The 24,263-nt window shown below is 45.7% G+C and overlaps 1 protein-coding gene across 8 annotated transcripts in view; it reads right to left on the reverse strand.

The window, feature by feature from the left end:
- Window positions 1-16,643, reverse strand: part of Elmo2 (engulfment and cell motility 2) — a 38,206-nt gene extending 21,563 nt beyond the window's left edge. For 5 of the 8 annotated variants that reach the window (XM_020168066.2, XM_074074892.1, XM_074074891.1 and 2 more), the window contains exons 1-6: window positions 16,520-16,643; window positions 5,504-5,632; window positions 5,185-5,225; window positions 4,714-4,786; window positions 4,124-4,174; window positions 190-371 (exon numbers count right to left, since the gene is read on the reverse strand). In XM_020168066.2, the coding sequence (XP_020023655.1) occupies window positions 190-371; window positions 4,124-4,174; window positions 4,714-4,786; window positions 5,185-5,225; window positions 5,504-5,581 (425 nt within the window). In that variant the 5' untranslated portion in view covers window positions 5,582-5,632; window positions 16,520-16,643. Of the gene's footprint in view, window positions 1-189; window positions 372-4,123; window positions 4,175-4,713; window positions 4,787-5,184; window positions 5,226-5,503; window positions 5,633-7,252; window positions 7,375-16,295; window positions 16,424-16,519 lie in introns of those variants that run through there. The other 3 variants (XM_074074890.1, XM_074074889.1, XM_074074894.1) reach the window with 3 other exon arrangements.
- Between the last annotated feature and the right edge of the window lie 7,620 nt (window positions 16,644-24,263).

Below are 24,263 nucleotides of genomic sequence, written 5' to 3' on the forward strand. Positions count from 1 at the left end.
AGTGATGTTTTGTACTGTTACCTAATTTATGAAAGCCGACCTGGACTCTGAGATGTAGGACCATGACAGTGAAATAGACCTCTCTGTGTGGACTCTGGTGCTTGGCTCGCTGCTCTGCACTCCTTTATCTGATGCAGTGGAAATGAGAACAGGAGGCCCCGAGCAGTGTGTTAAGTCAGTAATACTCACTGAGACAAGAGCTTGGTCCCACTCTCCACGAGCCTCGTCAGCACAACAATGCCATCCATGTTGATGAACTCAGTAGCAAAAGTCACGTCAGCAGAGAGCTTGGCCAGCTCCTTCATGGCATCCAGCCGGGTCTCCATGTTGGATGACTGGGTCCTCTCCATCAGCTGGCGTGCAGCCCGGGACTGTGAGAGCAGGGACAAAATATATGGCATCTGCTCCTTGTGGCAAGTTACTACTCTTTGGAGAGCCCATGGGGCCTTGCTGTAGACATCTAAGCCCAGGCAGAATTAGTTTTTCATACTGCTTAGGAGTTGCTAAATAAATGTTTATGGGCTCAATCTGGGAATTTTCAGTATACTGAGGGCAATCTGTATCTTTTTTGCATCCCTCTATCTATGGGTTAAAACATTCCTGCTAAGGAAAAAGAGATAGACCTGGAAGAACCACAAACTATAACAAGTCACAGAGAAATAGACACTGGTTTAAAGTGTAGTTTTCTATTAATTACAGCTATCAGCAGTGAAATGTTTCTCTTGAGGAACTGCGCTCCCATCACTAGAAGCAACAGAGGAAATATGGACAACCAGCAGATGGAGAGGCAAGGGACTCCTGCACTAGAATTTAATCTGATAATCCTCCAGGTCCCTTCTAAATCTTAAAAGGTGTGGCTCAAGCAATACAGCACCTGCTAGCAAGCATGAAGCCCTGTGTTCAAACACTAGTACCACCAAAACAAAAGTGATATGCTTGACAACTTAAACTTTCTGTCCAAGGCCTTATCACTGTTCTCAAAGGAATAGCCCTGGGGAAACGTGAAGAATATTAAGGAGCCAGAAACCATTAATTTTGACATAGCTTTATGGAAATGACAGCTGGTGAAGACAAAACTCCCTCCCACTATAGGTCCTTCCCAGCAGGACGCCTGCCTCCTTCACAGCTATGGGCTAAAATTCCTGCTCTCAGGGTGCTCACCTTCGCTGTGAACTTACTAACTGCACAGTCACAGCCTCGCTATTTACCACTTCATTATCTTTTAATTTAACATTCTCTGTCAAGAAGAAGAACCTTAAGACCAAAAATGCTCCCATAGTTTTTCTTTTTTCTCAGTGTCAGGCAAGTGACAGAGCCCAGTTCCACTGCCAGCTGAGGTGTCAAGCAGGCTGTCCCTCTCCTTGCCTCTCCTCTTCTACCGTGGCAAAGAGCACTGTAACATCACACTGCTCTCAGTGATATGTACATCCGCCAAATTCTACAGTAGAGAAAATGTGCACAGTGAGAAAAGGTCACAGGCTAGAACAATCTGAAGAGCAATGGTCTATAACACCCTTAGAAACTCCAACCAAATGTCAATTTCCCTCCAGAGACAGCATTTCTGGGCTGCTGCCTTCCACTCCCGATGTGCTTCTGGGAAAGTCAATTACTCCATTCAGGAGGTCTGTGAAATGCTCTGGCACTTCCAGAAAAGTGCGTAACTTCCAGACCATCATATTAAATGAGCAGAGCTTTGGACGGGGAATGAAGTCCACAAGACGAGAAGGGTTCTGGAGATTCTCAAGGGAGGCAGAACAAAATGGCAAGAAAACTGGCCTAGAATCAGATAGGCCTGGGTTTGAGAAGCCAGCCTGGCCACAATTTTAGCTGTGTGAAAAGTGGCAAGTTATTTAACCTGTGCCCTCAGTTACCATGTCTGCAAAATAGGGCTACCAGGAGTATCTACTAGTTGTTTGTCAGGACTGAATGATACAATAAACCAGTATTTAGCAAAACAAACACTCAGCAAATGTTGGCAGGTTAATACTCACACTTTCCTCCTTGTAGACACACTGTTCTCCTTTGCTAAGAAAATAGGTGCTGCCCTGCCCTCAATGACTGGCAGCTTTTCTACAAATGTGAGTAAAGCTGCACCTTGTTGATTGTCTTTCCCACAGGCCTGGCAGTTGAAGTGATCTCCTCCACTGGTCCTCCCTGCCCTGACCCAGGAAGGCTCTGTTCTATTTATTAATCACCTTCCTGCACCTCCAACCTTCCCCTCTCCCAATCATGAGGACACACACAAAATTTCACCAGAAATGAGTAACTGTGAAGGATCAGAGAGGTGGAAAACTGGGTAAATGGGGACAGGAGACCTTTCACTAGATTTCTGTCAAACTTCACAATTTTCAAAAGACAGTGTTTTTATTTTACTCATTTATTTTTTTGATGGTACAGGAGTTTGAACATAGGGCCTCATATTTGCAAGGCAAGAGTTCTACCACTTGGGCCATGCCCCCAGCCCCTTTAGTTACTTTTCAGATAGTATCTTGTGCTTTTTGCCCAGGGCTAGCCTCTGACCATGATCCTCCTACCTACACCAGTCTGTAGCTGGGATTACAGATATGATACCATGCCCAGCCTGTTTGTTGAGATGGGGTCTTGTTAACTTTCTTCCCCCACAGCCTTGAGCCTCAGTCCTCCTGGTCAATGCCTCCTGAGTAGTTGAGATTTTGTGCCCAGCCTTGGTTGGGATGGGGTCTTGTGAATTTTTTGCCCAGGCTGGCCTTGTACTGCAATCCTCCCGATCTCTGCCTCCCAAGCAGCTAGAATTACAAAGCTACCACACCCAGCTTATTTCACCTATTTTAAAAAGCATTTTTTTTTTTTTACTGCCTATCCCCTGAGTTACTGCCTTCTCAGTTTATTTCCTTTTAAAACCAGATCTCTTGATAGCATAACAGACTCAAGGTTGTCACTTTTTACATTTCTGTTATTCAATTCATTGCCATCTGGCTTCCCACTCTCCCCACCAGAGCTAGTTTTGTGGAAATCCCCAGGGGTTCTTGCCTTCCTTTTAGGTTCTCAGTTTACCTTCCCTCTCCACTCATTACAAGCTGCAGACCACACGTCCTCCATCCAAGCTCTCTGCCTTCAGTTCCAGAGACACTGCTCTTTACTTCCTGCCTCTACGTGCCTTACTTTCTTCCTTCCTCTCTCAACCCTACCTTTCCTCCTTCCCTCTCTCTGTCTCCTTCCTTCCTCCCTCCCTTTCTTTTTCCTTTGATTGAGACAGAGTCTCGCCATGTAGCCCAGACAGGCTTCAAACTTTCGATTCTCCTGCTTTAGCCTCCTGAGTCCTGGGATTCCAGGCTGTGCCACTGTACCTAGATCCTGTTTTTCTTTCTATCTTTCTGGTTGTTACCTTTGAGTTGCTTGTGTAGAAAATAGGGGGTCGTCTTGAATTCTCCCTTTGCCTTCCAGCTCTACTATTTCACCATATTCATCAGAGCTGTCTTCTGAGGATTCATCATGTCTGTCCTTTGTCACTGCCACCTCCCTTCACTGATTAACATTCCTCATAAGCCTTCTGAAGGCTCCTCCATCCACCAGCCTTCCTTCTTTTAGCCCACCTTCCACACTGCCATGAACGTGATCTAACACTTAAATGTAAACAGAATGCACCTTCCTGCTTGACACCTGTTCCCTCTGGATAAAGTCTAAACAGAAGCCATCAGCACCTAGCTTCCCAAGGCCTGCCAAAGCTCTGCGGCCAGCTAGCACTCCCACCTTCCCATACATTCTGCACCTCTGCCTCATGGCACATCATGATTTCCCTGCTGAGAAACCTCTCATTTTTTTTCTTTCTCCAGCTCTTATTCCAGCTCACCCTTTAGCATCTGCGATAAGTATTCCCCCTTTCTGGCAAGGCTTTCTGGAACAACCAAGGCTGAGGAAGGTGGTCCCACTCTTGAGTTCCTACAGTTCCCTAACCAACTTCCTCTCAAAACCCCAGAGAGAGACCTCATATTGCACTTGCTTATTTGCTGCTAACTAGGTTGTGAGAGTAAGACTTACTTTTTAATCTCCATAGTTCTGGTTTTTAGAACGCAGACTGGCTCATGGTAGGTTCCCATCTATGTTTCTTAAATTAATGAATTCCCCAGGAAGGAAGAGTACCTACCGGGGAGATAGCCAGCTGTAAGATCGTCCCATTCTTAATGTCACTTCGCGTCTGGATAGCAAAGAGAAAAACAAAACAGCAAAAAACAGCGAAGATAAAATATTAAAATAGTACAAAAAGCAGAACCAACAAGAACTTTTGGCCTTTTTTAAAGTATAATTGACTCTCCCTCTTTTCATGTTCCACTCCATGGATAATTCAACCAAGGGCAAACTGAAAATATTTGTGGGGAAAAATTACTTTTGAACATTTCAGACTTTTTTTCTTGCCACTATTCCCTAAACAATACAGTAAAACAAGTGTTTAAACAGCATTTCCATTTTACTAGGTACTGTAAGCCATCTAACATGGACACCAAGGGACAACTGTAACTAAAAATGAGGTTCCCCAGCTGGGTCTTCTTCTCCTGCTTGTTTCTTGGCAAAGAACTTCTAAGATGCTCTCAGAAAGTAAAAGCCACCTTGAGGAGAACATGGCTGGCATTCTCTACTCTGTCCAGGGATCAGCTTTTCACCCAAGAAACAGAGCTACCTGGACACTGAGTACGCTAAAGTAGTGCCTGCAGCATTCTTGGTGCACCCAACACTCACCTGTTCAGTGATGTAGAGCTGGGGACCATCTGCATATCGGAGTGTGTAGTACTCCGGGTTTGGCAATGACCACCTGTGTCACAGAAAACAGTATACGGAGCGAGTAAGTAATTTTCAACAGAGGTGCTCAAGGGATGAAGTGGCCTGTTTCAAGTATTATAGCTTTAGAGTAAGATGCTGAAAAATACCCTCCTCAGACTTTGGTGAAGGTTGAGGTACATGCTGTGGAAGGTGGCTTTTGGATCCTACCAGGACCTTATGGAGGGCACTCCTGGACTTAGAGCAAATGAAGATTCATAGGAGGTCTCATGGACATCCTCACAGCTGTCCTTCCTTGGAAGACAATGACCACAAGAGCCCCACACAGGGGAATCGCCCAACTGGAGATCCTTCACAGAGGGCCCTCTGAGGTCTGGCAGCCTCCCTCAGTCTTAGCTGCCATTGTTGAAAACAAGGTCAGCTTCAACCTACCCATCACAAACTTCCTTGATGATGGATGCCAGGGGCCGTTTCTGAAAGACAGAGAAAGAGAAAGATCCGTCATCAGCAACCACATACTACTCATGCCAGGTTCTGATGAGGGCTGCCAGCAAGTCAAACTGGGGCACAGGAATGGTATTCTTTCCTCACAGCTTTTGTGGAGTCCTTTCCTGACCACAGTGACCCCCCTTTCCCTGCAGTGGGCCAAGCCCAAAACTCGGCTTCTTCCTGTCCCATACTTAAAGACATCCTCTGCCAGGAACCCCAGACCCCTCTCCTTATAGCACTGCATCTCATCTCAGGAGCATACCTGGTCGATTTCAAGGAGCTGGGCATTAGCACCTGGCCACTCAATGGCCACTTTGACAATGTCAGATGGTGGTGGCATGGTTCCTGGTGGATCCTACTTCTCCAAGTCACATATACAGAATCCAGCTGCCTGGGGAGGAAGAATCAAGAAGGAGAAAGTCACAACGCATGCCTTCATTTCACTCTTGTTATCTATTTTGGAGAGTCTAAAGACAGTGTTTAAAGTAACACATGGAACAACTTGGTGTGAATTTTTCTAGATCATAACCCAGCCTCTCCCTGGGGCTGATGTCTCTTTAGATTAAATCAGCAAGTACAAATGGGACTAACCTATCTATCATCTACAGCTCAACCAGCTGTAAGATCTGCTAGAGTGACACTTCAGTTTAGGGCTCAAAAGGACTTAGGGGTGGAAGAGCACATTTACTGCAAATTCCTGCCTTGGGACCTTGGAGGGGAGAAGCACATGCTCGGAGACAGACAAGAGTAGACAGTCTTTTCTTGGCTGAGTGGTTAAATGAAGAAGCCAGGCTACTGCTCAGCAGTCACCCTCAGAAGAGCCAGTGTCAGCGGGGCCCAGCCAAACACTGTCTCGCCTCCTTCTCATCAGTACAAATCCTTCACTCTCAAAGGACACAATGTGGAGCCTCCTCTCTGTTGGGTGATGCATAGTTCAGAAAATGGGGAAGAAAACTGGAAGAGGAAATGCTATTTTCCCTTGTCCTATTGACAAGGACAAGGGCTGCTGAGGGCTCAAACGTAGTATGGCACTCAAGTTACTCTCACACAAGGACTCCTCTGTAGGACAAGGCTGTGAAAGTAACTCTGACCTCCCCTCCTCCCATTCCTCTCCAAAATAAAGGGAAATAAATCATTTTGAGCAAGTCTGGGAGATGGGCCCACGTGACTGGTATCCTAGGCAACTCTGATTGCTTAGTGGTATTCCACGCAGTAGCTAAAGCACTCTCTCTCCAAGGCCTGATGAAGGAAGTCCCTCTGCTGATGGATATTTCAATGTGTATTTACACTCCTTGCCTACAGGTTCAGAAGCAGCCACTCTCTTAATGAAAAAGACCTTTCTGCATCCTCAAGTTCACCCACTTGCAATTCGTGCCTCACTAATGGAGACCGCCTGCCTCTTCTGACATGTGTGGTATGGCTGTTACTAAGCTGTTAATCGTAAATGCTATTAATTTTTCAGTCCAAACAGATGTCAGTTCTCACAGCCTGGTGGGTGCAAACCTCTCTGGTGAAAAGGGAGTAAAGTTCATTTCCTATATACCCACAGGCCTCAGAAATAAGGAAGCTTTCGTGGCCATTTCCTGATCAGGGTAAGCTGCTTTAGAAATCAACTATCAAAAACAGCAATGTTTTCAGAACATAACTATGTAAAAGAACTGGTTTTCAAAGTGCATTCCCTCATTCTGCTGAGCGAATGAGGGAGGCAGAACAGGACTCTCTCCCCAACTTGAAGAAGACAATAGTGAGGCTCAGAGCTTGGTTAAGTGTCACGAGTACCCAGCTAGTCAGTGCTAATGGGGGAACAAAACTTGGAGCTGACTTTGGCTGCTGCTCTTCCCTCTCCATTGAGCAGGTCTCAATTCTTGTCCACTGCAGCAACATCAAGCCGAAAGGGACTGAAGCAGGCTGGCCTGATGGTCCTATGGCTTCCACAACTTCTACAGCTCCAGGCAGAATTTTTCATGTTGAAATTTTTATTGCCACAACAAACCTCCATGGAGAAACTGACCTATGAGTGTAACTTCTGGAGAAATGCTCAGCTCCATGATGGAGCGGCAGGGAGTTCTCATGCCAGGGATGATACATGACTTTGGATGCATGGCAGGCATCCGATCCTTACTGGGGACTTTGCTGTAATTAGGAAGTAGGATTGCTGAGATAATTTCTAAGAAAGGGGAGGAAATTATATACAATAAAGTGCATCAAGCTTAAGTGTGTGTGTATAAAGTGTACATGTGTGTATAAACATGTAATACAAAATCAACACACACACACACACACATACACACACACCCTTCTCCCTGCAACCACCACCCAATAAGACAGTGAACATTTCCACCACTCCAGAAAAGGCCCTCATCTGGTCCTTTAGTCCTTTCATGAGCAACCTCTTTCTGACCTCCTCACCACTGAGGAGTTATGCCTGTTTTTGTACTTCACATAAATGGATTTCTAGATCATTTGTTACTGAGTTTGGTGGCCTCTTCTTTTTAAAGTAAGCAGGCAGTAGGTTTAGTAGAAAGAGTGTGGGGCTGGGGGGATTCTCCCTGCTGAGAAAGCAACTGGTGCATGGTAAAGGAGGGACAACTTAGAGCCGATGGCCAGTGCTCTTCTGGCCTCTGAGCAGGGCTCCGTTTGGCCCAGGGACTCAACCTAATCTAGTTCCATCACCATGTGTACAGATCCCTCTACCCACGTCTCTGTCCTCTGCTGTTAAGATGAGAGTGCACATCTGAAGTGTGTCTTGGTGCCTTTTGAGTCTTAAGTTCCTGATTCTAACTTTTTAAAAAAAGTTCAACTAAGGATGACTTTTTTAAAGGTTCTCAAAGAAGTGGAACCCTTATTCTGTTCAATGGTGCTAAGAAACAAACCATATTTTAAAAAATTCCTTTCTGAATACTATCTTTGGAGATAAACAACCTAAAGTTTATCACTTTATAGTTATTACTTTTTTTGACCCCATAGGATTTGCCCTAGGTTGACATGTCATTATTAAAACTAACCCTGAGTGATTCTTGACTATTCCCAAAATGGATATGAACTCATTTTAAACTACCTGGATTATTCAGACAATATTAATATAATTAATATTATTAATATTAATTTCATGCTCAGAAACTTGTCCTTTCCCACAAAGCCTACGCAGTCTATGCATGCTGAATGACACTCTCCCCAACCCTGCCATAGTTGATAGAACCGAAGTGAACACCTGACTTTAGTTGGACTAATCTAATTCTTTCTCTGGAACTTAAAAGATGCACACTAAGAAAGCTCAGTGATAATGGGTGCTGGAACAGTAAGGTCATAGCTTCAGAGCAAGTACCATGGCAAGTCAAAGCCACTCACAAGCTAAGAATATGGAGAAGCAAAAACCAGTCTTGCAAAGGAAGCCACTCTACAGAAAGAATCCAGAAGTATATAGCCAAGTTGAGGCCAGAAACCAGGAACAGACAGAAAAAGCCACTGCCTGACAAGTTTCCAGATTCCATGGCTACACTTCTTATGCTCCGGCTACCTGAAATTCCCCTGTATTCTGCCACTGAAACTCTTTTAAATTACATGAGTGTGCATTTCTGTTCATTGCAGTTAAAAAGTCTAAGACCAAGGATGGACCCCGAGCTCTGAAGGAGCTCTATAATGGAGGTCAGAGCAGACAGCAGTATCACTGGCCTAAGGTGATGATACTGAGTAGGCACTTAATTAACACTGGCTGAATTAATGAGAGCAAAGCTCACTTAGAGAAGTCTGGTTTGCTTAAAATAGACCACTTCTATGGTGACTATGTCCTTATATTACCTACAATATGCAGATAGCCTCTGCAGTTTATTACTCGCTTCTGTGGCATTTTACAATTGATGACCACAAGAATCCTGAAAAACATTCCTGTTTTACAGGTATGGCAAGTGAAGATCACATGGGTTGAGAAACACATCCATACAGCTCCTTCTACATCCATTCTCTCAAAGGAAAGAAGGAAGGAAACCAATCAACCATATCAGCACTAGGTCTCAAGGTTAGGTCCTGACACCAAGTTTAGTTCTTTCCTCCACAAAGTCTTCCCATCGATGATGATGATGATAATTAATCATCACACTAGCTAAAGTACAATCTAAGGGATGTACATGTATTAACTCACTTCATTTACACAGCAACCCCATGTGGTTGCTCAGGTAGCCTGAGCATAAGATGTGTAACCATGGAATCTGGAAGGTTGTCAGGCAGTGGCTTTTTCTGTCTTTTCCTGGTTTCTGGCCTCAACTTGGCTATATACTTCTGGATTCTTTCTGTAGAGTGGCTTCCTTTGTAGCATATTATTATCCCTACTTTATAGACAAGAAAGTGGAGGCACAGAAAAGCACTCTCAGAGTCACATAGCTGGTAGGTGCCACAGCCAGAATTTGATCCCAGTGGTCTGGTGTTATTGAAAACCTATGTAAGAACATGTATCTCTGTACCTGAGTCACAGCAGGTGATCTGTGGAGATTTTTGGTTTGTGTATATAAAGCTAAAGCAGTGACACTAAGAGACCTACTTAGCAAGGGATCACTGCTGCAACAGAAAACAGTCCTCCATGGTCTAAAGATGAGCCACACTTCCTTCCATGGTATTCAGTCTGCAATCTAACCAGACTGTTCCCCAAACCACCTGCTATTTCTATGAGCAGGCTGTGGCCTTTCATTTATTCCATTTTATGAGACAGGGTCTTACTATTTAACACAGGCTGGCCTTGAACTCACAATTCTCCTGCCTCAACCTCCAAATGCTGAGGTTATCAGCAAGTTCTTTCATCTCTTTTGTATCTTTGTGCATTCTTTCCCTTATATTAACTATCAGAGAGCTTCAAAGCCCAGCTCAGATGTTCCCTTCCTTTCTGTACCATTCTTAGCTTTCTCCATGTCTCCCTAGCAAAACTAAGTAACCCAGAGGCCCCTGTGTTCTCAGCTCATTCTGCCCACAATTCTATTAAGGATCTTGTCAAACTCCACTATAGTTACACAATTACACACTGCTCTTCACTAGCTCCTCCTCCAGGGCAGGTACAGCCCTGTGGCTTTATGGCCTAGCATGGCACCTGGCATACAGGCTCAGGAAGTACCCATGTCTGCTTAGGGGTACCTCTTCTACTCCTATAAACGAGGATCAGCTCCTAATGAGTAGGGAGGCAGGAATTGCTTAGGTTGTCTACTGTTCCCTCTATGTCTCACCACCTTCCAATTACACAGTGTTGCCATGTTTATAACTTTGCAAGTATAAGGTAAAATAAATCTTAATGGGAGTCACACCCAGCACTCCTGACTCCAGTTAACAGGGGGAAAAGCATCTCTTCTACTTTTTTGTCTATGGGAACATTAGGAGATAGGAGAATAGAGTAATATTACCCAGATAATTAGTATTCCCAGGATAAAGAAGTTCCTTGTAGGGAACCCTTCTAGCACGTGTTTGCTTACTCTCTTTATTTTCATTTTAGAAAGGAAGTGGAAATTAGGTTAAAGCAACTGAATAACATTGTAAAATTCTCAGGGTTATAAATAGCCTCTTGCTTCACCACTCAGAACTGTAGTCCAATATCAAAAGGCCAGGATAAGAGAGCTATAGCTCCACATCCAGCCCACCCTCTCCTCCCCCAACCAACAACTCTCAACCCTCTCCCTCCCACTTTAGTTATTTATTGACAGTCATGCTAGGCAAGCCTCCCCTGAGTTACACCCTCAGCCCTTTCCCACCTTCTCTACAGCACTATAGATACAGGTATCAAGATGGTTTGGAACATGCAGGCCATAAGACAGAAGAAAGGCCCACACAGATCTAAGGCACTAGAACTAAAGGGAACAAGAGAACAATAGGAAGAGCAGGGACTCCAGTGGAGCATCTTTAAGTGGCTTCTGGAAGGTGCACTTATAAAGCCAGCAGCATTAGGAAAAGTCCCATGGAGCTGAATCTGCCACAGGCTTGAAAAGCCCATCTTAGGGAGAAAGGGAAGAGGATCCCCTTCCAGAAGGAACTGGGATGGAGAATGCTAGAAGGTTTCCAGCTCCTCCTCCCCCACTCTTTCAAGGGTAAGGATGACTTGTGCTTTCTGTTCTGTCCTTTTGCGTGTGATTCAGTGGGGGAGGTATGGGCAAATTTGGTTTAAATTTCCTGCAACAGAATGCAACCTGGCAGGAAAGTAGCTAGAGGTCACACCCTCTTTCTAATCAAGAACACAATCTCAGCAGAGGCTTCCCCCTCTGCAATCTTCGCATAGGAGAAGTGACTCAACTTCCCTCAGCTCACCCATTGAATAAGGGTGAGGTGCTGAGGTGCAAAAGGGGGAATTCTGTGTGCAGAAGTTCAGATTCTAACAGCCTCCAGGAGAGGTCCACCGACCAAGAGCAAGCAGCTAAGAGTCTTTTTTTGTGTTTATATTAACTCGATCAAATAGGGGAAAAGCCACTAACTTGCACAAAGAAAGCGTGGTGAGGAAGGGTATGGGAACCCAGTTCCGTTGGGCTTCTTTCACCCTGGACTTCTCTCACCCCACAGAACCCTCAGGGGCATTGCTCTACTCAGATAACAATGGAGCATCCAACTTAGGGTGGCTTTTTGGAAGGAACTGGCTTTCATACTCACTACACTACCTGGGCTCTCTTCTGAGTTTATACCTTCGCTTGTGTTATTCATCAGAGTGCTTGTCCAACTGGCAAACTTCTGCTCAATTTCTAAGGCCCAGCTCAGTGGCCCAGATACTCTTCTTTGTGGCTTCCTAATCCTTACTTCAGGTAAACTCAGTTGTGCCCTTGTTTGTGCTGCTGGTCCTTTTATAAACACCTTCACATTTCCGCAGATTCTGTAATTCTGTCTGTGTAGTCTCTCCCCTGTCTACTGGACTATGACCTCCACACCAGCAGCACAGGGCATTCCTGGGAGCTGGCACTAATGCAGAAGCAGACCCTCTGGATCAGAATCTGTCCTCAGGGGTGGCCCCATGGTGGTTCCCATGTGTGCTAAGGTCTGGGAAGCAGGCTCTAGGCCAGTGGTTCTCCTCTCTTGTTATGCATTACCACTGGCTAGCCAGGTCCTTAAAACCTCCCCTAGATGACTTTAATGGGGACTGTGGTTAAGCCTCATGTTCCAGGAGAGTGAGCAACCTGTAGCCAAGGCCTCTGAAGCCCACATCTATGACCCCCTCATCATCACCTGAGTCACCTGGGCAGAGCTGTGTCTACAGAATTCCACACCAAAAATATATTCCAGACTGCCCCTCAATTTTTTTTTTTCAGTACTGGGACTGGAAATCAGGGCCTTACACTTTCTAGGCAGGTGCTCTACTACTTAAGCCATGCCCCCAGCTAAGTGATTTGTTGAGTACCTATCAAGTGAAAGGCACTGCACTTATTTTTTTTTTCTGATGGTACTGGGATTTGAACTCAGGGCTTGTACTTGAGCCACACCCCAACCCAGATTTGTCTTTAAAAGAGAATAAACCACTAATGACAGGATATCCATTACTAGAACTTTCCAAATTCCTAACTACAATAACCCAGACAATAGATTTATAGGGGGCAATGCTTATAGATCACTTCCCTCCCTGTTTTGGAAATGAGAAGAAATAAACAGAGAGAAAATACTGATGGACTTTAAGAAAACTGTTTCCCATCGACAGATCACAACAGATCACCATGGTTGCACAGGGAGAAAAAGTGCAGGCAGGGTGGGGCATGGTAGGCTGAGATGAGGCATGGGTAATGACTGAAACCCCAGGCTATGGGCCTGACTCCTCCAAGTGTCCATAACAACTCAGCATTGTTCTCATAAAATTAGGCCAAGTTCTCTCTCATTTTATGAAGAAGGGAACTCAGACCCAGAGGAACTGACAAGGCCATCCCATACTATGACTTAGGGACAAAAGAGCCAGGCCCCACTTCTGATAGTTGTCCCCTGCAGCACAGCTTTGCACAAACATTAGCCTCTCTGGACTGGATCCACATGCAGGAGTTTGACTAATGTTTTCAAGTCTCTTCCAACTTGACCTTCTGTGAAGCTGTACAATTAGCTTAATAATTAGGAGCTTTGTTCTAGAGTGGGACAGACCTGGATTTGGATCCCACTAACCACTTTCTTATGTGTGAAACAGGGATTAGAATCAGCCCTACCTTATAAAGTTGTGTGAATGCTAAAGGGGATACTACATGGAAAGCATCATACCCAGCACAGAGTAAGCAGCACTCTGTGAACTTGAAGAAACTGCAAAAACACTACTACCACATTTCCCAGCATAAAAAAGCCCTATGTGCCAGGCTGTGATACACTGTTGACAATGAGAATGTATGTGAGAGCAATCTAGGAGGAAGTCAGTATAAAAGGCAAGGCATTTGTTGGTGCTGTTCTACAATAATTATCACTATTCTTGTGGAGAACTTTGCAGTTTTAGTTCAGTTCCATAGCAGGACAACACAATGACTGGCACGTAATAGGTGCTTGACAAAACTTTTCAAGTGACTCAGGTTAAATCAGCATGCCAATGGAGTTTCAAATTCAAATGCGTTAACTCCATGCGTTAACCAAGCAGCCTCCACGAAGGAGTGGGCACACTGCAAAGTACTACCTTGCCTAAAAGAATTCAATTCCAACATTTTAAAAAATACATCATGCAGCTTGGCCAAGACACCACTTTGCAGTCTCTGGCATACAACTGCCTCTGGTTCTTCACCATACGGCGTGCTGTCTTGCACATCCTCTAGCCATTTTAGTCTTGTCTTTACGACTAAATGGGTAAGCATACCGAAGATGACGGCTGTGACTGCCCATTCACCTCCCTTGGCCTAGAACAGTGTAGGCCTCATTTGTGACAGATACTCAGTGAGTGACTCTGAACAGACTGAAAACAAGCTGCCAGCTGTTTTCTGAGATACTGCAGGGTGCGAGAGGGTTTCTATCCAGACTCAGACCAGATTGAGTTTGTGCAGCTGGGCTGAGGGATATGTGACTGGGTCAGAGAAGGATTGACTTGTAAGTTTTTCTTTGTTGAGACAGGGTGTTGCCATGTTGTCCAGGCTGGTCATGAACTCCTGGAATAAAGAGATCCTCCTGCCTCAGCCTCTTGTGTGCTGGAACTACAGGTATATGCTGCCACACTCAGTGCAGGTATTTCTTCAACTGCAGCAGATATACTTGCTTGTCAGCCACCAAAGCAGGCAGTACTGTTACATCAGATATTATCTAGGCATGAAACAAGCTAGAACATGCTATTTATCAGTGCTACTGGAAGACTGGTCCCCACTTCCTATACACCCAAACTTCCTTGGCACCTCTTAGAAACAGCATCAAGTATAAAAAGAATGACTAACTCAAGATTAACAGATGGAAGTCCTAGTCCCACCTTCTCTACTCATAGGTAATAACTTTTGGGTGCTTCATTACTTTTATCAGTAACAACAGTTCCTTCAAAAGACTCTTAAGGGAATTAAACACTATCCAGTTTATAACATGTGCAGCAGCCCCTAACCATGTGGCTATGGAGCTCTTGAAAGATGGCAATCGTGCTACTACAAAGTGAGATGGGCTGTCCTAAGTGCAAAATACACATCAGATTTCAAAGAACTAACACAATGAAAATATTCCACTAAAATTACTTCATATTAATGTTGCAAATGTAACATTTTAGAATATATTGGGTTAAATAAAATACATGATTAAATTTAATTTTACCTGTTTCTTTTCATTTTTTTTAATGTGGCTGCTAGAAAATTTAAAATGACATATATAACCTGCATAATTTATTTACAGTTTTGGAGGTACTGGAGTTTGAACTCAGAGCTTAAGTCACATCCTCAGTCTTTTTAGCTTTAGTTTATTTTTCAGGTAGGTCTCATGCTTTTTATCTGAACTGGCCTCAGACCACAATTCTCCCACCTATGCCTCTGCACCTACCTATGCCTCCTGCATAGTTGGGATTACAGGCATGTATCAACACACCTGGCCCCAGCTTGCATTAATTTTCTATTGAATGGCAACAGATTAGCAGCACAAAAAACATCCCAGGTGTTGTTTTCCTTCTCATACAGGTAGGACATCACTGACTGCAATTCACACCCACTTCCTTTTGACAAATCCAAGTCCTCTGATCACGGATTTGGAACATATTTATAGTGCCTGTCCTTGTGTGTGATGCTGGAGATACAAGGAGCAAAACCAGTCACAGTCTTTTTCCTTGTCAATCCTGCTATCTGGTAGCATAGACAGACATCAGTATTTCTTTTTTATCCTTTTTTCTTTAGCGCTGGAGATGAACCCAGGGCCTTGTGCATGCTAGGCAAGTGCTATGCCACTGAGTACACCCCTAGCCATTAGCACTTTCTTAAACGGATGTAACACTACAGCTGTGCAAGTGTGAAGAACACAGGGTGTTGAAAGCAGGACACTGACTTGGTTGGGGGGCAGGGACCAGGAGAGCCTCCCTGAGGAAGTGATACTTGAGTAGGGTGGAGGGGATCTGGAGGATGAACAGGAGTTTATTAGAATAAGCCAGGGAGAAGGAACCCTAAGTCAAAAGTTGTAAGGAAGGCGAGAGGATGTCTAAGGAACAGAAAAAGGCCTAGTGGGGTGACACTGAGTAGGCGGGACTGACACAAGGGAAAAGGTCGGTGGGATCAGATCTCCAGGGCCTGGGTGAGCTGACCCTGCAAGGGTTCGTGGAAAATGGCCGATTTTAAGCCCGTGTCCGAATCATCTGCATTTTGAATAGACCTGTCTGGGCACGGTGTGGGCCGTCGGGAGGGTGGACCCAGTGCCCTGGACAGACCAGTCAGGACAATGCAACTGCCCAGGCAAGAAGCGAGGGGGCCCGAATTGAGGGGGAAGCGGTGGAGATGGAAAGCAGATGGAGGGAGGCTACTGAGCGGGATCCGCGGGCGGGTGATGCACCGGGGAAAGGGACGCGGCCGCGCACGACCCGGGCTTCCGACTTGTCTCCAAGCCCCTCCCCCGCTTCTTCCACTCCCGCGGCTCCATCCTCCCTCCACCTCCTCGGACTGCGGCCCGGCCCAGCCCCGACTCCCCGCGGCCCCCTTCACCTCTCGCATCCCTTTCCGGTCCAGAATCAAGTCTCCCCTCCGACCCGGCGGGCCCCTCCAGGGCGCGACCCCCGAAGGCCTGAAGAACCGGCGCGGTCCAACCCAAGCCCACTCTCTCCGGCCTCCCAGCGGAGGGCAGCAGCCTCAGGCCCCGTCCCGGCCTCCCCTCCCACGCCCCTCTGGCGGGTCTCTCTCTCTCTTCCGCCCTCGCGCCTCTTACTCACCCGGGTGCCGACCTAGGCCCAGCTCCCGCGCCCGGGTCTTGCAGCCCTGGATCCACCAGCGTCCGACCGGCCCGCCCCGCCTTCTTAGGGTCCCGCCCCGCGGAGACCGGCTTGGGCTCCCATTGCTATGTTTCCCCGTCGCTCTGAATTCTCTTTCTTCAATTGGGTTATTTGTCCGTCACTTAAAAAGGGGCGGGCCCAGCTGCCGGCGCCGGATAGGGGGTGGGGGTGGGGGTGGGGGTGGAGGATGCCGGTGGTCCCCGCCCCGCTAGTGGAGGCCTCTTAAAGAAACAGGATGCCTTTTTCCCTCGGGCTACCGGGCCTTGAGAAAAGCAATTTCCCAGCAAATGCAAGAGCATCTCCCCACCCTCTGCCGCAAACTTCCCCCCTTTTTTTTCTTCCTTTTTTTTTGGGGGGTGCACAGCACAAGAGTGAAGGAAAAGGTTCTGAATCCTTGCGACACATCCGAGTTTGTGGCACTCAACTCTGCTCAGTGGGCATCTCACGCGCACACTCTGCAGTGGGGATAACTGGTTTAGGGAACTGAGTAGGAGGTGACAGTCGTGTCAGAGGCTGTAAGCAGCCGTGGCTGCTCACTACCTAGATGGAGCTAATTATACCGGCACCCAGGGCTGACCGTGGGCGCTGAGCAGAGGCAGAGGGGTACAGCTCAGCTGTGCTATTGGTAGGGATCCGTGGGAGGTGGCATTCGTCACAGCACCTGCGGATCTAAGAGGCCGGGCACTGCGCCAAGGACTCACTCCTGCTGTCTCCCTCAGTGCTCACAGCAAGCCGGTGATGTAGGCAGTACGCAGATGCCCTTGTTACAGATGGAGAGACTGAGGCTCCGAGAGGACCCACGGCCATACAGCTGGAAATACGCAGAGCAAGACGCCAGACCCTACGAGTTTGATTCCAGAGTTTATGCTTCAGTCATTTCCCTTAGCAGATGTTTACAACAATACCGAGAGGTAGGCATTTTGTCCATTGTGTAAAGAAACTGATACTTAGCAAAGAGACTAAATAATGGCGACCTTTTAATGGCACCTCACAGTATGCAAAGCACTTACTTTTAAGACACTGTTTCATTGGATCCTCAAACATCTAAGAATTGAAGATGGTTTTTATCAGCCCTATTTTACCTGTGGATAAAGTGGTGCTTCCGAGGCAGAGACACAGCCACAGCCAAGGCCCCTGCATAAGCTGTCACAAACTTCCCATAAGGTCCAGAGAGTACATACTTTTGGCCTCATAGCTTCCTTTGTCACAACTACTCTACTTTGCTATTTTAGTGTGATAGCCACGCAGACAATACCTACACAGAGTGTGGCTGTGCTTAATAAAACTTTATTTGGGAAAATAAGCAGTGGCCTGAGGAGTCCTTTGACCAGGTATGGGTCTACAGGTCTTTGCTGGATGCCAAAGCCTTTCAGAGATCATTGCTTTGTGGGGTCCTCATAATCACTTTATCATTGTTTACTACTTATTGTTAATATATTATCATTATTGCTGATATTGTTGTTATCCTCGTCATTTTAAAAAGGAAGAATCCAAGGCTTGGCAAGATTTAGGATACACCTGAGATCAACCCAGAAACCAGCACTCAGATCCAGCTTTCCTCACTCCAGATTCTATCCTGTCTACCATTGTGTTGTGGGCATCCAAGATCAATTCCCCCTTGGTCTAGCCCAGGGCCTTCCTGCCCCATCACAAGATTCCAGGCCATATCCTTCTGGCCTTCCCCTCCTTCCACTGCTTGATCCTGGTGTTCCTCTTCTCAGTGACATCCCCCATCCTGCTTGTTTACTTCACCCTGAGCCCCCAGGATGCTTACACCCAGCAACCTTTGCTATAACTTAGAATAGAATCTGCTGCAGAATGGATTTCATGTGACCAGCATGGGTTTTGCTAGCTACCACCAATGTCTCCTCGCCCAGCCTTCCATAGCAAGATGGCTGCCCAGTAGTGCTTTATTTCCTGACCTCACTTGTGACAAAGACCAGCTGGGTGACAAGTTCTTGACAGTGGGAGTTGTATGTGAAACCTCAGGCCAGGGCATGAAGACAGTGGGTCCACCTCCTCTTGCTCTTTCTCTTTCTTGTGGGCTGGTCCTAGCCTTGACCTTGTGATGGTGATGATATCCTGGGGAAGGATAGAGCCACAGCACAGAAGGTGTCAAGGTCCCTGAAGCTCCCTACAAACCTGGAACACTCACTTCATACTCTTACGTGACAGTGAAGTAATCTTCTTTGTTCTTTGGTAGCAGTTATTTTAATTTAAAAGAATTTTTTTGACAGCACTGAGGTTTGAACTCAGGGCTTCATACTTGCAGCAAGGCAGGCAATCTACCACTTGAGCTCATGTCCAACCCAAGCAGTTATTTTTAGAACTGACCCTGCACTCATACAACCCCAAGAGAGAGCTTCCTTAAATTTTGTGTCCTGGGTGCCTTTCCTACCTCCTGCCCCTCCTAGCCCTGCTCAATACATCCTCATCCAAGGAATGAATTGTTCACTTTAGTTTTACGATTCTTTGTCTTTTTTTTTTTTTCTTCTTCTTCTTGGATTGCAAATCTTAGGAACCAATTTTGCTAATTTTTTCAGAACTGCAGTTTACCAGCAGGCTACTGGCTAACTCACCGGTGATAGGAAGTTGCAGAGCCAGGCTTAGAAAAAGACAGGGACCCATGATGCTTTGGGCATTTAGGTGGCAAAACAAATGAGTTCTTTCCTTTTCTCCGTTTCTTGATCAGCACTTTCTTTAGAATTAGAGTCCCTGGAGCAAGAATCTGATTGGCCAAGGTTAGGTAACATGTCCACCCCTTAGCTAAGGAGGGCAGACACCTGGATTGACACCCCCACTCAGGCTGCACACAAATGAAGAGTTTCAGACCCTTCCATCTCCACCCCAGCTATTAAAACTGGGCAGGTCAGGTGCCCTGTTTTCAGGCTGGGATCAAAGGGAGAACCTGCAACTGAGTGTCATGACCGCAAGAAACCAACAGTGTCTGGCACATGGTGACACACAGTAGTTAAGATCCCAAGTTTTGTAATCACGTGGGCCTCTCTGCCGTTTCTCAGCTGTGTTAGTAACTGGACCTCTCTGAGACTCAGTTCGATGGGGAGAATAACATTACCAACGTTAGTGGATTGTTGTGGGAATTGTGGTAAGTATACGAAGTCCCTGACACATAGTAAGTGCTCAATTAATCGTAAGTTTAAAGTTTTTCAGTATGTATGGTGTGAATGAATTATCTATAGTATCGTGAGTTCCCTTAAAATAACACTTGAAACTAGAATGTATTGAAATCGCCCTCCCAGTTCCTTAATCCACTAGACCTTCCACATTTGTGAAGTTTGTCATCCTCTTTGTGGGCTTACTTCCCTCCTTACCCAGCCTAGAACACCAGTCTTAATCATCCCCTTGTTTCTCCCTCCACTCTGATGCTCTTCTCGAATTACTCACTGGGAGAAACCCACTTTTCTTAACCCCAGCTCCCCACCCAGTGCACACCTGTGCCCAGCGATGAATGGGACCAGAGAAAAATACAGAACCTTTCTCTCTTAAGCAGGTCCTCCCGCTGTAGGCAATGCTACTGTACGCTATGTTCTGGTCAGTTTGCTCTCACTCACCCAGAGGCCATCTTGCATCTTCTTTCTTCTGTCCCAACTCCTTGCTCTTAGCTGATGACCTTCTTATTTCCCTCGGGTGGGAAGAAAGACCGAGGAGGGAACTGATCTCACCTTCCCATCTCCACGTCCATCAGCAGCATCTCTCCTGTTACTGCCTCCTGAGTCAGGCAACTCAGCAGGTGTTCCCTACGTCTCATCTCTCACTTATTCAGAATCTTTCCTTCTGCAGTACTGTAGTGTGGCTCTTAAATGTCCCCCAAACTGCATGTGTTGAACACTTGGACTTCAGCATGGTGCTATGACAGGGTGGCAGAAACCTGTGAAAGGTGGAGTCTATTGGGAGCTTTTTGGTCATTGGAGATGCTCCTGAAAGGAGATGGTGGGATGTCAGTCTCTTCCACTCTCTCTTTCCCACCTGCCTATGAAATGAACTGGTGTCTTCTGCTACATGCTCCCACCATGATGTACTGGGCCTCCACAGGACCCATAGCAGTGGGGTCTACCTACCATGGACTGAAACCTCCAAAACTATAAGCCAACACAAACCTTTTCTCTTTATAAGCCAGTTAGCTCAGGTGCTTGTTATAATCCTAGAGAGCTAACTGATACATGCATTACCCTCATGGCAACAGCAACGCTTCTGCCATCTGCTCCGCACACATGGAGACTTATCTACAGAGGTGGAGAGCATAGCAAGACACAATGCTTGCCATGGACCACAAGGCCCTAGATGACCTGGCACTTAACTTCTTTGACTTAATCCATTTCCATTCACTGTGCTCAAGTCTCACAGTCTACTTGTCTGTTCTTCAAACACACAGCTTCTCCCCACCCCTGCACCTTCTCGCTTATTGTTTCCTCTTCTGAGATGCCCTTCCCCTACATCATCACAGGCTTTGTTCTTTGCTTTATTCAGTCATGTTCTAACCCTGCCTCAGACAAGTCTTACCCTGACTGCTCTAGCTGCCTAGTCCTCCCCACTCTGTTCCCTTAACCTGCCCTGATCATCTTTCTTGTGCTCAGTGTCTTACTGCTTTTTTTTGTTTTCTAATTTCCACATTAGTTGTACAGACATATTGAGTGTCTTGTTCACAGCTGTAACTCCAGTACCTACAGCACACACAGTAATAATGTATGGTCCATACCTTGTTGATTGCATTTTGAATAAACAAAGAAAGACAAGCCATGGGTAGACAGAAAGTCTCTATGACTTCTAACTTGACTTATGTTGAGTCTTTCTAAACACACAGAAGTTAAACATGGTCCTCCCACACACAGTCACTACAAACAGACAGTCCCTGCCACCATACATGAAGATTTCTGATAAGGTGGACTGTAAGTGTCCCCACCTGAATTTATCTGCCATAAGAAATAGAACCAGAATCCACTGCAGGTCTGCTGTGTGCCAAGACACAGATTGGAGAGTGTTATATACATTATTATTCTTAAGCAGTCAGCTTCTCTAGATATTATGTGCCCATTTCACACATGAGGAAGACTGAGGTTTAGTGATGCTAAGGTCATGCAGCCTGGCTGCTACCAAGTCATTGTGACTTCAAGTTTCATGTCCTTCTCTTTATACTACCCAATGAGAACAGAATACCAGGCCACTCCATTCTTCAATTCAGTCTCCTTTTTTCATACTCTTTAAGCTGGGTGCAGATAAGACTACCAGCGTAGGTCTTTGCCTGACTTTATTCCATGTTCCTCTAAAGTATATACTGGTATAACTCTTATTTTACAAATCAGGAAACTGAGGCACAGACTGTTGGACATTTGCTTCTGGTTATTTGGTTGAGTAGTGGAGCCAGTATTCAAATACGGTTCTGTCTAACCTCAAGCCATGTTTCTTCTCAACAACATTTCACTGTCCTTCTAAAGACAACTGTGCCTCTGATAGAGAGAGAAGAAAAATGGCTAGGACAGGAGAATAAAGTACCATTAAGAAAATTCATGGTGACTTGGCTCTCTAAGCGGGAAGCAGAGGGCAGGAGGCAGACAGCCAGTCTAGCAACAGCTCTCACAAGCTGGGGTTCACATAACTCAAGATAACTTAATTTGCAAGGATCATTCTTCCAGGAACTCAGGGTTATGTTGTATTTGTGTGAGTGGAAGCTGAGGGAAGGGCGGGAACTCAGACAGTGGGGAGCAGTGGGCAGTCAGCCCCAGGGGGATATGCTCAGGCGGCCCACAGAAGACTAGTGCCCTCTGCTGACATAGGGAACTATCTTCCTATATCCCAAACCACTGGGGTGTGTGTGTGTGTGTGTGTGTGTGTGTGTGTGGTGTGTGCAGCAGGGCAGGAGGGTATTGGGAGAGCATATTTGTTCAATGAGACTAGCAAAATTTCTACACACACCGTAAATAAAAATAATAGCTACCACTTACCAGTGTAATATTAGGGTGGAGGGCAGGCACTGTCTTAAAGATTTTATAGTAATTTATCGACGTCTAGGGACTTTACAGACTGCATATAATTGAACCTTCACCCCGGCCCTCTGAATTAGGAAGTACTATTATTACTCCATTTCTTTACGAGAGGAAGCTGAAGCACAGAGAGATGAAGTAATTTTCTCTGCAGCTATTAAGTAGCAGATTTGGGGCTTGAACCAGTGGACTCTGACCTTGGGAGTCAAGAGTTCTGAAAACCACTACATGGCCATTTTTTAGGTCTAGAGTGCCCCCTAGCATTTCTCCTAATAATGAAGTTCATTTGGAGCCAACACACAGCAAGGGCTCAATGGCGGCACTGGAGCTTGAACTTGGTTCCTTGCACTTGCTAGGCAGATGCTCTCCCATGTCCCCACACCTTTTTATTTTAGCTTTATAGTCTTGAACTTTTGCCTGTGCCAGACTCAGACCATGAGCATCCTACCTCAGCTTCCTGAGTAGCAGAGATTACAGGCCTGCACAACCACAACTGGGCCCAGCTCAGTGATTTCTTAAAGAACAGTACCCATGCTGGGACCAGGTGAGTGTGCTGCTCCTGTGTGCACCTCAGGGAGGACTCCACTGGGTAGTTATGTGTGTCTGAATGTAAGAAGATCCCAGACAGCTCCAGACTTAGCCCCAAGATCTGCTTCTCCAACAATGAGATCTTCATTAGGATAAAAGCAGACAATCTAAATTAATAATGTAAATATTTAGCAAGCAGTGAGCCATGGGGGTACTCTTCAAGAGCACCTCTGGAGCAGGGCCCTAGATCCTAGAGTACACCCCCTTCTACTCCTGGTGTCTTGATACTGGACTTCCTTGCCCCTTGGCCTATGAAAAATAAATTTCTTCCTTTATAAATTACCCTGTCTGCAGTATTTTGTTATAGCAGTAGAAAAGCAGAATTCTCTCAGAACACAATAAAAAAAAAAAAAAGGAACGAATTAACCAGAGTTTGGAGCCATGGAGAACAGGACAGAAGAGATGTGAAAGCTCCACTGTCTGACTGATATGACTTACAGGAGAGAAGAAAGCTGAGGAAGGGGGTGACCCTAGGGCAGTTTACTCAGCCAGTTCTCTACCCATGAAGCACTCTCCTTGTTTGCAGAATTTTTCTCCTGTTGCAGTCATGCTCACCGTTGATGTGAACACCCACAGCCACACCCATTCTGGTGTTTTTATTTCCATGGGGTGGATTGCTTTGTGTGGGATTGCAGGGTGAAAGAATATGATGCAGAGTTGTTTTATTTTGCTATTCGTTGCCAGATTGCTCTCCAACAAGGTCATAGCTGCTGGGAATGTGGTGAGGAGCATCCCTTCCCAGGCTGCAGAAGGTGTTATCATGCTTCTCGTTTGAGTCTATGTGAGTAAAGTGAGCTTTCATTGTTTGATATGCATTTCCCCAACTCCTACAGAGACTGTGCCTATTGCTACATTAATTCACCACTTGAATTTGTTCTATGAATTGTCTAATGATAGCTTCTGATCGTTTTTATTCTGATACTCATTTGCAAGAGCTCCTTGCTTAGGTAGTAAATCTTTATCTCATGTCTGATTTGCAGGTGTATTGAAAGCACTCATCAAAAGTGCTTGATTCAGTTTTCTATATTATATGTTTTCTTTTCAAATTAGAATGGTTTTATTTTTAGATTTAAGTCTTTAAATCCTGATTTTATTTC

This window comes from Castor canadensis, chromosome 5 (assembly GCF_047511655.1).
Source record: "Castor canadensis chromosome 5, mCasCan1.hap1v2, whole genome shotgun sequence".
Taxonomy (NCBI): Eukaryota; Metazoa; Chordata; class Mammalia; order Rodentia; family Castoridae; genus Castor; species Castor canadensis.